The sequence below is a fragment of the Rhagoletis pomonella genome, unplaced genomic scaffold (genome assembly GCF_013731165.1).
Source record: "Rhagoletis pomonella isolate Grant_MI unplaced genomic scaffold, Rhpom_1.0 Rhpom_scaffold_00001, whole genome shotgun sequence".
Classification (NCBI taxonomy): Eukaryota; Metazoa; Arthropoda; class Insecta; order Diptera; family Tephritidae; genus Rhagoletis; species Rhagoletis pomonella.
In genome coordinates, this window is record NW_023458555.1 from 40,779,828 (window position 1) to 40,795,009 (window position 15,182).

The 15,182-nt window shown below is 32.7% G+C and overlaps 1 protein-coding gene across 1 annotated transcript in view; it reads left to right on the forward strand.

Annotated features, from left to right (window-relative positions):
- LOC118744174 (neurogenic locus protein delta) overlaps window positions 1–15,182 on the forward strand; it is a 93,270-nt gene that overhangs the window by 22,982 nt on the left and 55,106 nt on the right. The window contains exon 2 of the mRNA XM_036476978.1: window positions 3,707–4,018. Within this exon, the coding sequence (XP_036332871.1) occupies window positions 3,707–4,018 (312 nt within the window). The remainder of the gene's footprint in view (window positions 1–3,706; window positions 4,019–15,182) is intronic.

Genomic DNA, 15,182 nt, shown 5'->3' on the forward strand with positions numbered 1-15,182 from the left:
TGATTGCTTGTCGGCTAGTTTTTAGGTGTGTTTATAGGGTGAAAAAATATGTTTGCTTTATTTGTATTTAATTTCTTCATTTCTACGCACTTTCTGCTGTATTTTTATTTTGCTAAAAAAATTTCACCCCATTTTGTAGCTTTGCATTTCTGCTTATTAAATGTGCAAAAATATTTTTGGGTTATTGTTCTCATTTTACGCGCATGCGCGTAATGAAATAAGAAATGAGATAAATATTTAATGGCCTTTATTAGTATAAATAAGAAAAATGTCTCTGAAGATAGCAGAACGCCGTGAGCGTGTTTTATTCAAACCAAATTTGACAGTCGTTCAAAAATATTTACCTAGAATTTTTTGTAAAATAATATTTTTTTGTTTTTTATATTTTACTATTTTAAATTGGTATTTTTGAGTTTTTTGTCATATCAATTTGTAAATCAAATTGTAAATCATTAAAATGTAAAATTTTTTTACGAATCTTTTTTTGTTTTTTTTTTTTAAATTTATCTGCTTTTTAAATTTTATTTATACATTCATACTCTTTATCCTCTTTGTTTATTTATTTACATACATATTGAATCTTGTCATTTTACCTTTTTAATTAAAGTTTTTTATTTCAATATGCATATGTGGTTTTAAAAATATTAAAAAAAAAATATTTTCAAAATTAATTTTTGACCTAAATATTTTTTAATAATTTTTATTTATTTTTTAAACTTATTTTTTATTTAATTTTTTGTTTCCTTTCTCTATTATTTTTGCATTTGAAGTGTTACTGCATGTTCTGTTTTTAACGTTGATAATTTCTCACTTTCAGTAAATACTAACTGTTATTATGTTTGTGTATTTATTTTTAAATTTTTTGTCATAAGCTTTTTAAATTTTGATTTAGATATTTTTTAATTATAATTTATATTTTTTAAATTTTTACGTGCTCATATCGGCTTTGTATTAATAGATTCAATCTGTGTTTCTTCAGCTAATCGCATAATCAAAACGAAAATTTTTACGAATTGCATTGCAAAAAAAGTTGAATTTTTTTTTAACAAAATATGAACACATTTTTATGTTTCTTGTTCGGTAAATTAATTTTGCTCCACAAAATTAAAAATACATACTACTGAATTGTCGCAACTCTGCCTAATTTTTTATTTCAAAATTTTTATTCATTAATTTTTTATTTCAACATTTTTACTTAACATTAATTTTTATTTTTTGCATATTTTTTACTTTTTCTTTATCTTTATTTAAATTAAAATTTTTTGGTTTTTCTTTTTATTTTAAATTTTTATAATTTTTAAGTGTTTCGTTTATGTAAATTTAAATTGTTTTGTTTGTTTTGTAATTTTTTTGTCTCCCCCATTCCATTTAATCATTTTCTAATTAGCTCCAAAATTTATGTACCGCAACTATATGTACAAAGCGGTGGCGCCGCTGCTTGTTTGCTTGGTTTCCTTGTCTTCTCTCACTTTAGCAAAATTTGTTTTTTCCTCGTACATCAACACTAATAAAATTTCGCTAATAAATGCTGACAGTTTTATCACCCCGCAGCTGAAACATTGTAAAGCAAAAAAATTAAACAAAAACTCAACACAAACAGCTCCACTCATTTTTGGGCTATTAACAGCTCCGTTTATGTTTTGGATTTTTTCGTTTCTTGCTTCTTGTTAATTTAAAATCTGCCTTTTTATAGCCGCAAATCAAATTATGCTAATTTGATGCCTCGTTAGCTTTACGACAATTTCGCATACAAAATTTTCTTTTCTGCTAGCCTTACGAATCGACACATGTTGACAAGATTTAATTGTGCTTATTTTGTATCGGAGACAATTTTGGAGAAAATTTACGTTTGTTTTCCTTTTGCGAAAAGTATGTAACTATAAAAATTGAGTGAAGAAAAGTTGAATGCATATGTAAGTCATTTGTTAATACGAAAAAAATTAAATAAAATTGAAAATATAATAAAAATAAAAAGGAAATAATAAAAATAATAAAAACAACAATGAAAAATAAAAACAAAAAAATATAAATAAAAAATATAAATAAGAAAATAAAAAAAAACCAATTCAAAATATAAAATTTAAAAAATTAGATAAAATATATTAACAAATTTTTTTATAAAATTAAGAGTGTGTAAAAATAAAAAATTAAAACAATATGATATTTTTGATGCATGACAAAAAAATATTTACACAATGACACACATTTTATTTCAGTAGAACCATCCAAATTTAAAACGAAATTAAAAAAAAAATGCGAAATGATAAATAACTTGGTCCTTAAAAATTTTCCGCTTCAAGTATACCGAAATGTATATGCCACTTTAATTGTTTTTGCAATTTTGCGTTTAAAATTTATCACAATTTCACCACACAAGAGCTCTCGCTCCAAAAAAAGAGTAAATTTGTGCAGATTTATGATTAATAAAAATGCAACAAAAATTAAAACATAGTTTCTACATATGCTGCCTCAAGTAGGAGCTTGAAGGCAACACATGCAACACCAGTGCTTATGAATATGCATTTTCGGTCTCTTGCTGTGCATTTGTCATTTTTTCGGTTGCCACGCATGCGCACACGCACACACATCCATAAGTAAATCAGCAACTTAATCACCAACTGATTTGAAGCATAAGTGTACATTTGTATGTATAACTTGTCCTTTCGATCGCAAAGTAAAACTAAAACAAACAAAAAGTCCCAGCAGCAACATTGCCAGCCAAAAAATGTGCAACAAACCAGAACAACAACAACCAAGCTGCACAAGCGATTTACAGTTCTGGAGCGCGATCAGGCGGTTGTGTCGGGGTTGAGGCGGCAGTCGATTGGCCGGCAAAATGCGAGTGATTGGAGTGTCTCTCGAGTAGCCGCCGCCCCCCACAGTTCGTTCGCCGCTTTGTTTCTTCGCTGCAGCCAGAATTCGCAAATTTCTTTATTTGTATATCGCCTTCGCTTTTAACTATTTCTGTATTTTAGTGCTCTCTTGCTGGAATATTTTCTTACCAACAATCTCTTAAGGCCCGCAAAGAATTCTTCAACTTAAGCTTTTTGTACATACAAACATACATATGTACATACGTATCTCAGCAATTGTCGTATCTGCCGCTCCAGTCACTGCCTTCCGCCAACTACTCCTCCCCGCTTGACTGTAATTTTGTAGCATTTTGCTTAAATACCACGTTGAAAGATTTATTGTCATGTTGCAGCAGTAGCTGGCTGGCATTTTATGCCGCCACAAAAAGAATGAGCCATGTTGTAGATAGATGCAGAGAGTCAGGGTGGAGCGCAAAAGGAATGCAACATCTTTTAAGTGGAATTGCTGGAAGGCCAGCAGAAGCGGCAGGCAGGCAGGCAAACAGGCGAACAAACAAAAACAAAAAAAAATCAGCTGGATAAAATTGCGTGTAAACTTAAATGAATTGCTTTATAATTCGATTAGTTGGCGGCGCGTAGCAGCAATTTAAAAATAAATTTCAAGATAAATACAAATTTACTTTGCTGTGGGTTGTGCAGGTACTCCACTCTTGTGCGATTGCAAAAATTTTTATGTTGCTAAGAATTTCCTCACGGATAGGTTGCTGAAAAATAATTAAGACTATTTTTAAAGTGGAACATATTTTTATTACTTGTTATATAATCATACTTATATTGGCTATCATCAAATTTATTTTACTAATTTTTTTTCGTAACTTCTTTCTCTTCACCAGGTCCACAGTTCCGGTTTATTCGAATTACGATTACGTTATTTCAATAATGATTACGGTCGCGATAGCGAAGGTAATTGCTGTAGTGGCATCTCCGATCCGCAAACGGGCAAATGTATCGGTACGTGTAAGACACGGTTTCGCGTTTGTCTCAAACATTATCAAGCGAAAATCGATACAACATCACAGTGTACGTACGGTGATGTTGTGACGCCGATACTCGGTGAAAATTCGGTAAATCTAACGAATACGCAAAAATTTAAAAGCAAAGGTTTCACGAATCCCATACAATTTGCGTTCAACTTTGCATGGCCGGTGAGTATTATTTTTTATAAATACTACATATAAACTAAATTAGGTCATAACGAAACTGGGTTCAAACAATAATGGCATTTGATAAAAATAACGAACTAAAAAATTCGAACCACGGTACACCACAAGTGTGTTTTCGAAAAGTTTTTGAACTAGGTTTGCAGTTTCGAACATTATCGATAGTCCAAAACACCTTAGGTTTAGCAAATATGGGCATGGGTCCACAAGGAACTCCGTTTCGAAAAATCTATAGCTTTCAAAGGTTCTTATATTCGGAAAATTTTTCACTAACCCGCCGAAAAGAGTTTTCGAAAAATTTTGAACTTCACATGCGCTTGATTTGGTAAAATTTCGAGCTGTAAGCCTAGATTTTGGCTTGTGCGCCATTGTTGATTTTTGTTTAGAAATACGCACAGAGTGAATTAAAATAGGGGTTTTGAAGCTTTTTGTGCTTCACCTCAGAGCATTTTTAGATATTAAAAAGTTAAGTTCATCTAAAAATATGCCCGAAAATGCTAGAAAAATGTGATTTCGAAAAATTTTGAACTTCACTTAAGGCCGATTCGGCCTAACTTGAGCTGCAAGACTAAATTTTGCTTGTACTTTCTATGATTTTGAATAGTTTTCGACTTTCATTAACGATTTTCACTCTTATTGATTTTTGAGAAACCTAAATATTTTCCAACTATACACTAAGTAAGCTAAAACGGCGTTTTTTAAAAGTTTTTGAAGTATTATTATGAGCTGAAGTGTTTTTAACCGTTAAGAAATGCATGCGGCCTAAAAAGTTACGCGAAAGTTGCTTCAGAAAGCGTTTTGAGCTGGAAGTCTAAATATTGCATGTGTTGTATTTTCCAATCGGTTTCGACAGTGATTTACGTATTTCAGCACTATTGGCTGCTGATGGGCCAACTGCTTTTTTTTACATATGTACATGTACTCCAAAATGCAAAAGTATCGTTTTTGAAAAGTTTGCAGGTATGTACTTAATTTATGACTTTTAAAATGTTTTACTGCTAAGCTAATATAATTGGAAAATACTCGCGAAAGGGGCTGCAAAAGGCGTTTTCGAAAAATTTGAACTTTACTTGCACATAACTGGGCGAAATTTGGCGGGATAAAGTTCAAATTTTGCAGGGAGGTGCTTATAATGACATCTAATAAAAAGAGTATAGCTATCACCTTCATAGCAATACACTAAAACTCAATAAAATTTCCTGAATTTAAAAAAAAAAAAAAAAAATTAAAAATTTTAAATCAATCCAATTATTCTCATGTTTCCAAGACATTGTACAGTTCAAAAATTTAGCTTGCTTGCCTTTTCGAAATTTTTCAAAAACATCGTTTTCGAAAAGTTTTCAAACTCTTTCTAAGTTTCCTAAACGTCGCAATTTTCAAATTTGACTTGTTTGCAGTGCTTTTATTTTACTAACTCAATTTCTTTAGCAAATATCTGCCTACCCCTAGACTTGCGTTCGGAAAAATTACTTTTGTTTTTTCGCTTCTAGTTTATCGGCACACGCCATAGCACAGCAAGCAGCTGATTTCCTAAATTTTTCCTCCTTCTAGACATCCATTTATCGGTTCTCTTTTGGTTATTGCAGAAATTCACAAAAAAAAAAAAAAAATGAAAAGTACAAGTAAATTTCACCGGCTAACGCCAGCAGAGAGTTCAAAGTTGTTGTCGTCTTGCCGCCGCCGCTAACATCAACAGCAATATTATAAGCTATAAATAAAGAAAGAAATAAAACTTCGGCTAATTTTGGCTTTACGTCTCTTTATCGCCCATTTCGTTGGGATAGTGCACACATTTTCAAATTAATGCTTTACAACATTTTGAAGTTATTTTTAAACAAAATCCAAATGTATAGATACATTTGCAACAACAAAAATCTTCTTCAACTTCGGGCTAGCTGCTCGGTTGACTCTCGCCTGTCGAAACGGGAAGTGATTTGCTTTGAGTCGCAAAGTGCACTAAGATTCGTTGTTTGCTTTATTTGCCTGCTCTTTTTTGGTGTTTTGTTGCTACTGCACTGTGTCGCGCAGCATATGTTGCATGCAACATGCATGCGCTAAACCGCGCCACATACGTAGCTGCCCTCTCTCTGATCTGATCGTCGATTCGCTTGCCAAGTGGCACATTTTTGCCCTGTGTTCGCCGTTGTTTTTTTGTGCTTTTGCTGGTGTACTCTTTTGCTGGCTGATTCATAAAATATGGTTTATAAATATAACTAGAAACTGAAATATTTTTGTCGCACTGCAAGCTCGAGATCCACTCGGCATAATTGGAAGGAAAGTGTATGAAACTTTAATTTTTATTTAGGTTTTAGTTACTTATGTATATGCATTTTGAACATGCCTTTATTCCTAATTCCGCTTTGTCCTAAATAAGAAACTAATTCCTTATAATCATTCATTTTATTACCTCTTACTTATCGTTAAAATATTAATTCTTTGCTGTTTTTAATTTGTTCGCTTCAACAAAAGCAAGGCGCGTGTCCTTGTAGCAAAATGTACGTTACAAAAACAACAGCAAAAAGGCATATATACCCATAAATACATTTATGTATATAAAAAGCACAAAATAAATATACAACAAAGTACTTTGCAGGCGCGCATACACACATACACTCATACGTTCCAGCATATTTATAGCTTAGCTGGGGTGTTATGCACATGCGCTTCGATCTGTCGCTAAGCGTCGACTTTGCATGCATACATACATGTACTCAGCTGCGCGCTAGACGAAGGGTGGCTGGCCGACCAGAGCGGCTGTTTGGCCGCCATGGTTGCAGCACCTCATTCACCATTCCACACCACCATCGCCACCGCACACTTCGTCGACCACCACTTTACTCAAAGTAAATATTTCAGTTGCCGCTTTTTACGCTTAACAGCTGTCAGCTATTAAAATGCGCTAAAACCGTGCGTCGCCGTCGTTTGCCAACGTCGCATTCGCCACGCATAACCGCGCCGCGCGTGCAATTTAACGCCACGCGTGCGCTTACCTAAGCGGCGACGGCGGCGGTGGCGGCGGCAGCAGAATCACACATGTGTGACTTTTTAAGAGTATATTAACCCCCTTTCGGTAGTGTTTGCGCACTCACTTTCAGCGGTGGCGCATTAACCGACACAACCAGCGTTCGTAGCCACCATCAAAATCATAAACACCCGACAGCCAAGGGGCGCGCGCGCGCGCGCTCTCTTCCATCACCTTAGTCACCACCACTGCCACTAGTAAGCACAGTATACCCGCATACGACCATTCACCTCCGTCCACGGCCTTTACAGTTGTGTATTCCCTAGGCACTCGCGCCGTGCTAGTCCTCTTTTTTCCGCGCGCGCTCCCCTTCAGGCACTCTTGCGCTATCGATCGATATTGTTGCCCCTCTTGTACATGGCTTGATAATGTAAATATTCTGCTTGTTATTTTTGCTACGATCGGCATTTTGCTACGTTCTGCTTTTCCAATTGGAATTTGTGTCACTCAAATGTATTTCATTTTATGCGCGCTGACAATTCTACGAACTCGTTATTTGGACGCTGCTGTTGCTTTCGTGGCGCGTGTTGTGCCGCATATACTTTTTATACATTCATCCCCTACAAATTAGTGATTGTGCGTTGTCAGCCAGTCGCTTTTTGTATTTGCTGAAAACTTGTTTATCTATTTCAGAGCTTGAATATTTTGTTTAACTTTCAGTTGCATATGTTATTTTGCGTATTTTCAGCAAAAGGTGCAAAATTAAAAAGCTGTGCATAAGTTCATTAAAATGGAGGAAATATTTAAAAATAAAACTTAATTAAATGAAAACACTTTCTGAGAATATCACTCAATTAGTTAGCTTCGTACCTTTTTCCATATTCCAGTATTATTAAAATGCTAGTTGTTTATAGAACCTTGCTTTCCTCAATTGGTATGAATTCTACTAGTTACAAACTAGACATCATATAACTGGTTACTCACTGGGTAACAAGAGTCCCACTGCAAAAACAGTCTCCTTTTACTCAAACAAAATTAGTTGCCTCTTAATTCAGAATAAGTTTTGTTATGGACTCATGTATTTTCTATTTAATAGCTTCCATGTCTCAGACACTCATCCCATTCACTATTCACTGCTTCATTTGACTCCACACATGGGCTATTTCCATAGATAGCTATTTATTGCGGTTGAATATAATTGAATGAAATGGTTACATATAGTCTAAATGTCTCCCCTTCTTTAAAAGTTGCTGATGTCTTTTTGATAATTCATTGTATACTTCTCCAGCATTAATAAAAACAAACATACATACATACACTAGGCGACAAATGAAAGTGTACACCTGAATCTAATATAATATTCACAATTATTTGAACGAAAAATTTTTTGCATTAAATATTTATGGAGATTTAGCTCTTTCTATAATATAAACCATATACATAAATCAAAGTTTCGCACTTTATATAAAGTTCGCACAAATTCCAAAAAATTTCATCAGATTCAAATTTTTATTCAGAATTTCTAGAGTATGAAGTTTTGTAGCCCATTCAGTTTTAATTTAATGAAGTTCAAGTGTCAAGCGGCTGAAAACCTGGTTGATTTTTGAGATCTGTTTTTTTTTTTGTGAAAGATTTTTGCACTTTTTTCCATATAAACATGAATTTCTTATGAAATAAAATGCGGGAGACCGTTAGCAACAAAATTTCAAAAAATGAACGCCAGTTTTTTATAAATTGCACTTGTTATATAAAAAACCGCAAAAGCAATCTTAAAAAAAAAAAATGTCAAAAACCGACGAGATTTTTTAGTAGTGATGTGTTGAGTTGATACTTTTTAGTATTGATCGATACTCGGTATCGATTAAAAAGCATCCAATAGTTTCGACACCCACACACGCACATCGTCGCCGTAATTCAGAGTAACTCTTAATTGTCTAAAACATTTTTGTTCTAAATATATGAATTGGACGTCAAACCATTTTTCTTGAACCTTAGATCTACTAAGGTGAAAACTGATAAAATAATATTTTACTGTTGCGATAAGTTCAAGTTTTTTAGCCGATATCTCATAGTATTGAAATTTTTAAACTTGAAATATACATATATATGGGTACCGAAAAGGAAGTATTGGGTACCGGCAATTCAGCATATCACTATTTTCTAGCCAGATGAAAATTGTACTTCATTAGACTAAAATGCTACAAAACTGCATACTCGGAAATTTTCTAGAAATTCTGCATAAAAAGTTGAATATTTTGATGAAAATATTTTCGAATTTTAGTGAACTCTATATAAAGAGTGAAACTTTGTTTTAAATCGTGGATATGTATTATAGAACGAACTACGTTCTCATAAATAATGAATGCAAACAATTTTTTATGAAAATAATTGTGAATATTATTTTAGCACATGGTGTACACTTTCATTTGTTACCTAGTGTAGATACGTGTTGCTCCCGCATGTTGCACGTTATACTTAACGATCGCGCTTCACCCTCATTCAAGATGTCACCTACAAAGCGCACTGTCTTTTATTACAAATTCACTGTAATTGCACTACAACTAAAACTAAAATGTCAGTACTTTTTGATAGGGCGTTAATTTTGTTTTTGTTTTCTACGATACTGTTGAGCGCACGTGTTCTTCGTAGGTACATTCATATGTACATATGTATGTAAATGTGCATATGCACACATTATTTTATTTCTTAATAAATCGTAATTTACGGTAATTATGTTTTCTTTCTATCCTCCGTTTTTTTTTTCGAACCGAAAAAATTCCAGTTCACGCATTTTTTGGTGCAGAAATATTTGTAGAGCATCTAGAAGCATTCCTGCATCAAAAAGAAAATTGTTGCTTACGTTATTTTGGCTGTTAGGCCTCGATAAATTGTTAATAGGCAAGAAAATAACAAAAACAAAATTATTTTCTTAATTAAACATTTTTTGAGATTTTTAATATTATTTTTTTTTGTTTGTTCATTTTTTGCTTTTATCTATTTTTTATTTTAAATTTTTAGTTAGTTTATATTCTTTTAATGTTTCGTTAAATTTTTGTATTTTTTATATTTTGTTAATTTAATATTTTCCATTTTTTATCTTCTGCGTTTGAACTTCTGGAAAGTTGTATTTTTGATATTCATTTTAATTTTTTAAACCCGTTTTATTTGATTTACCTTCATGCCCTTTCTAGCATACCCGCCGCTTGAATCAAAATGATTTTTTTGTGTCTAATTTTATTGAGAAATCCCATTTGTGTACTTCTTTGAATATTGAATATATATTTTTTGCGATTTTCAAAACTTTTCATATACATATATATATTTTTATTTTTTGTTTATACTTTTTAAAGTTCAAAAATTTGTTGGGTACCTGAATTATCATTTTTTTATTTAATATTTTTATTTTGTTATTTTATTTTTTATCGAATTGTTTCAATTATTTACATTCATATATCTATTATTTCCTTGCTTAAATTTTTACATTTCTCTCATTTCATATTTTTCACTATTATTTTCTTCATCAAAATAATTTGATTTTAAATTATTTTTTCAATTTTAAAATTTTTTTGCAAAATTTTTATTTTTTTATTTTTTTTTTTCATATTTTCTGTTTTTTTATTTGAATTATATTTTTTTTGTTCAATATATTTTTGTAATCTTACTCAATTTTTCATTTTATAAATATTTTTATATTCAAACAAAAATTTAGAATTTGTCTTATTTCTTGTATTTTTTATTTAATTTTTACTTTATTGTTTGAACATCTGGATTACTGTATTTTTAAAAAATTACTTGCTTAAATTTTTATATTTTTCGCTATTTATATTTTTTTAGATGTTTAATTTGTTTAATATTTGTTTATGTTTTTATTTGAGTAATATTTTTTTAGTTTTGTGTTAAATATTTTTTTCTACATTTTTGTAATTGTTTTAGTTATTTTTTGTTTTATACATTCTTTTACTGTTAAAAATATATTTTTTTGTATTTTTTTTTATTAAATTTTTTCCATTTTCTACCCTTTCTGCTTGGACATCTGGATTACTGTATTTTTTATTTATTTTTTGTTCTCTATTTTAGTTAATTTACCTTTATGCCTTTTCTGACATACCTGCATAAATATTTCCTATATAAAAAAATTAATTACCAACATGCTTCATGAAATAGACAACCATGCTACTAGCAGCCACTTACCGCTCGTCGCTTACTAGTTTTCAAAGCCTCAGTTGTTGCCTTTACCATTGCTTGCTTGCCTGCCATCTCACTGCGGTTACCCTAGCCTTTGCGACGCACTCAAGCTTCACGAGAATTCAGCAATTTTTAACGTATTTTTACACTTCTTCGCTTTGGATTTCCTCAACGGTGCATTTTTTCGTGCAAGTATGCACACATAAGTTCTGCCGCCGCTCTAACTGCTTCTTCTTCTTCATAAATGTTGCTTGCATTGATGTGGCAATGAAAAATATTTCACCTACCACTCGCTTGCCAAACAACGAACCAAGCAACCAACCCTGCGCATGCCATTGCCAGTTTGTTGCCACATCATCGGCGGACGGTGCGCTTACAAGTAGTAGCGGCAGTCCAGCGCAGTGAACTTTGTCAACATCGCACACATGTACTACGGAGTGTATGTACATACATACATATGTATGAATGTATATCTTTATTATGCGCACACATCTGTGGCATTAAACTCACTTGCCTCGCCTCACCCATAAGGGTGATTTACTAACTTCCTTCTTTTTTCCCTTGCGTTTACGTCTCTTTTTTCCTGTTCTTATTGCACTCTTCTTCAAGCACCCCACCACCATTTCCTACTGCACTTTGCCACATTTACGTATGTACATATTTGTGGCATGCTGATCGCTTGCTTTTGCTATGCCATGTGTAATTACAGCAACGCGCATGTGCAACGTCACTAGTCATCATCATAATTTTCGTCGTCGTCGTCGTCGTCGTCGTCGTTCTCCAACTGCGCCCTCCTTCCTTCCTTCAACTATGCACTTACTACTACAACTCATCATTTACAATAACGCGCGATCAGCATGGTGCAGTTCACTAGCTGCTAGCAGGGCTTACTGACTGACTGGCTGGTGCTAGTGTCATTACCATCAACCATCATCATCAGCGGTTGTCAGCGTTCACGGCGTCATTCTCGTCAGCGTCATCGTCGTAGTCAACATTGCAAACGTCATCTTTATCATTTGCACAACAACAACAACAACAACAGCATTGACATTACCAGCAATAGCGGTCGTCGCAGCAACAATGTATGTGGCTTAGCAATTTAGTAGCGGTTAGGGATAAGCCCAAGCTGTGCTTCTTTCTGCCTCTGTCTGTCCGTCTACATATCAGTTTCTCCTGCGGTGCATAAGTTAGTACTATCGTCGTTCGACCGCCAGCCCGTTGTTGCTGCGGTAAATTAATGTGGCACGCGAAATTCCGCGATGACGGTTCTTATCTGCGGAGAACCTGCTTTTTTCCTGCGTTATCTATAATTGAATTGAGTTTTTTTCGCTCTATTGCTTTTATATTTTCTGCCTCCTGCTGTGGCTGCATACGTTTTTGTAGCTTGGCTGAGTGCTTTTCAATTTGCTGAGTAATAAAGCACTTGGAATGCGAGTTGGTAAGTTGACAATAAAAAATAAAATTAATTGGATATAAGGGAAAAATTCGAAAACAGCCAATATAAAAATTGATTTTCTGGATTTGAATTAAATGACAAAAATGTTGAAAAAACAAGAACTAGAGCTAATACATACAAAGTTTAAAACAATTAAAATTAAAAAAATTAAAAACAAAATTTTAAACTAACCAAATCTAAAGACATTTTGAAAAACAACTTTTGTAAACTTCCAAAAAGATTATCAAACTCAAAAACAATTTTTTTTGCATCTAAAAACAATCACAAAATTTTAATCAAGTCTTTAAAAATATATAAACAAACTTTTTAATATTAGACACAAGGTATGTTGAGCAATGTAGAAGAAATCCGTAAAATAAAAAAATCATAAAAAAAATTAAGGGAATTTTAAAATATAAAATAGATGTAAAAATATAAGAAAATTAAAAATATAGAGAAATTAGAAATATAAAAATATTATATATTTATATTTTTTTTTAAACAAAATTTTACTATAAAAAAAATGTGAAACATTAAGATTATTAAAATAATTACAAAAGTATTTTAAAAGCAGAGAGAAGAGATGTTATGATACACAACGAACAATAATAAAAAACGTAAGCTATAACAAATATATTTATAGAAATATTAAAAAATAATAATAAATAAAGATGAAATAAAAAACAACATGCAAGTATGAAATAAAAAATAAAATAATTATGAAACAAAATTTAAAATATGTAGATAAATATACCATTGAAAGAAAATATAAAATTAAAAAAAGTATAAAATAAAAATAAACTTAAAATAAAAAATTTTGAAATATAAAATTAAAAAATTTAAATATAAAATAACAATGAAATAAAAAAAATAAAACTAAAAATAAACACAAATTATATAAAAATAAAATAAACAAATAACCTAAATTTATATGCCATTTAAAACAAAAAAATAAATAAAAACGTAAACAGTAAATAAAACCAGGGAAGTGAACCGGTTTTGGACCGAACCGGTATATGTATAAGTACAAAATTTAAAGTTTAAAATTTAAAAAACAATACAAATTAAATAAAGTGAAATAACGTCAAACTATAGAAACAAAAATAGAAAAATATTAACAAAAGTTTATAAGTTTACAAAAAAGTATACACATTGAAAAATTATTAAAATTGATTAAAAAAAGTTAAAAATACTAAAAGCTAGTTTTGCGAACGAAATTTAAGTGAAAAATGATTTTTCACCTGAATTGCTGGTGAAACCGCCAGTTAGAATGAGAAATTTTAGTGAAGAATTTGAAAAAATAGTTATGTATAAATTATTTAAAGAAAGCAATTAGAAATACTTACGAACAAAAAAAAATCTAAACACATCAGATTTCTCCCTTTCCTGCCACCACAGCAGTTCAAATTCCATTTTCCTTTTCCAAATTTCTGGGTCATTGCGGCTGGCGCAAAAGCAAGCCCCTAAACGTCTGCGATAAATAAATGTTAATGAAAAGTATTTCTTAGCACCCAACAACAAGTAAGCTGCACAAAGCGCTAAATATAAATTTCGCTAACAAAGATATTTTCAATTTAAAATATCCCTTTTGCGCCCCACTTTTGTGGCGTCTGTGTCACCAGCGCCCAACTGACAGACAGCAAGCAGCCTGACAGCTACAAATGGTGAAGACCCATGAAGTAGCAATGCGCGCACGCCCTCCCGGCTTCCCCACCTTCCAGTCAGCTTGCATTCCATTTTGCCTGATCAGACTGGAGCGGTGCAAGAGCCCTAACTACCACCGGCACTACCGAATAGCACGCCTACTTGTATGTAAGTAAGTATGTTCGTGCCAGTAGACGCCTAAAAATAGATGTCGTCAGCGTTGCAACGAATATCACATAGTTTTATTTGCTTAGCTGCTGTAGGGAGTGAAAACTTTGGGATCCGCGCTGACAAAGGGTGTTGCTGCTGAAATTGAACTTTAATCTTAGGCGCGCAACATGCAACAAAAATGCATACTCTTTCACGTTCAAATGACTTGTGTCGGCGCTGTCTGCTGATGTCTACATACATATTTGTGCAACTTTTGTCTGCTGCCCCATGTTGCACGCGATCAGGCATTGCCTTGTTGCATACAGAGGCGCGCAACACGCGTGGACAATGCAAACATATTTTTAGCGTATTTGATTGTTGAAGACTCTAGTTGACTATATGATGCTGCGCTGCAACTTCTTCATTCTTCATTAAAAAAATATCGCTATTATGGCAAGCGGCGGCGACTGTGGGCCAACCCCTGGATAAAATACGATGAGCAAAGTGGTAACAATTTATAGGCGGCAACAAATGAAAATGGTTACAAAAATGAAAAAAAAAACAATGACGTTGAAAATTTATTAATGCAATTTTGGTTTAGCGCTTGTGCTGTGACGCCGCGCTAGGAAAATGATCGCTGCCGCTATTGTTGACGAGCTTGAATGGCTGGCTGGTGGCACCCTGTTTGGCTAGCGACCAGTGCTAACACCTCTGCCACAATCTTTGTTGTTGAGCGCACTCAATGTAGTTGCATACTCATGCATGTGTGTACA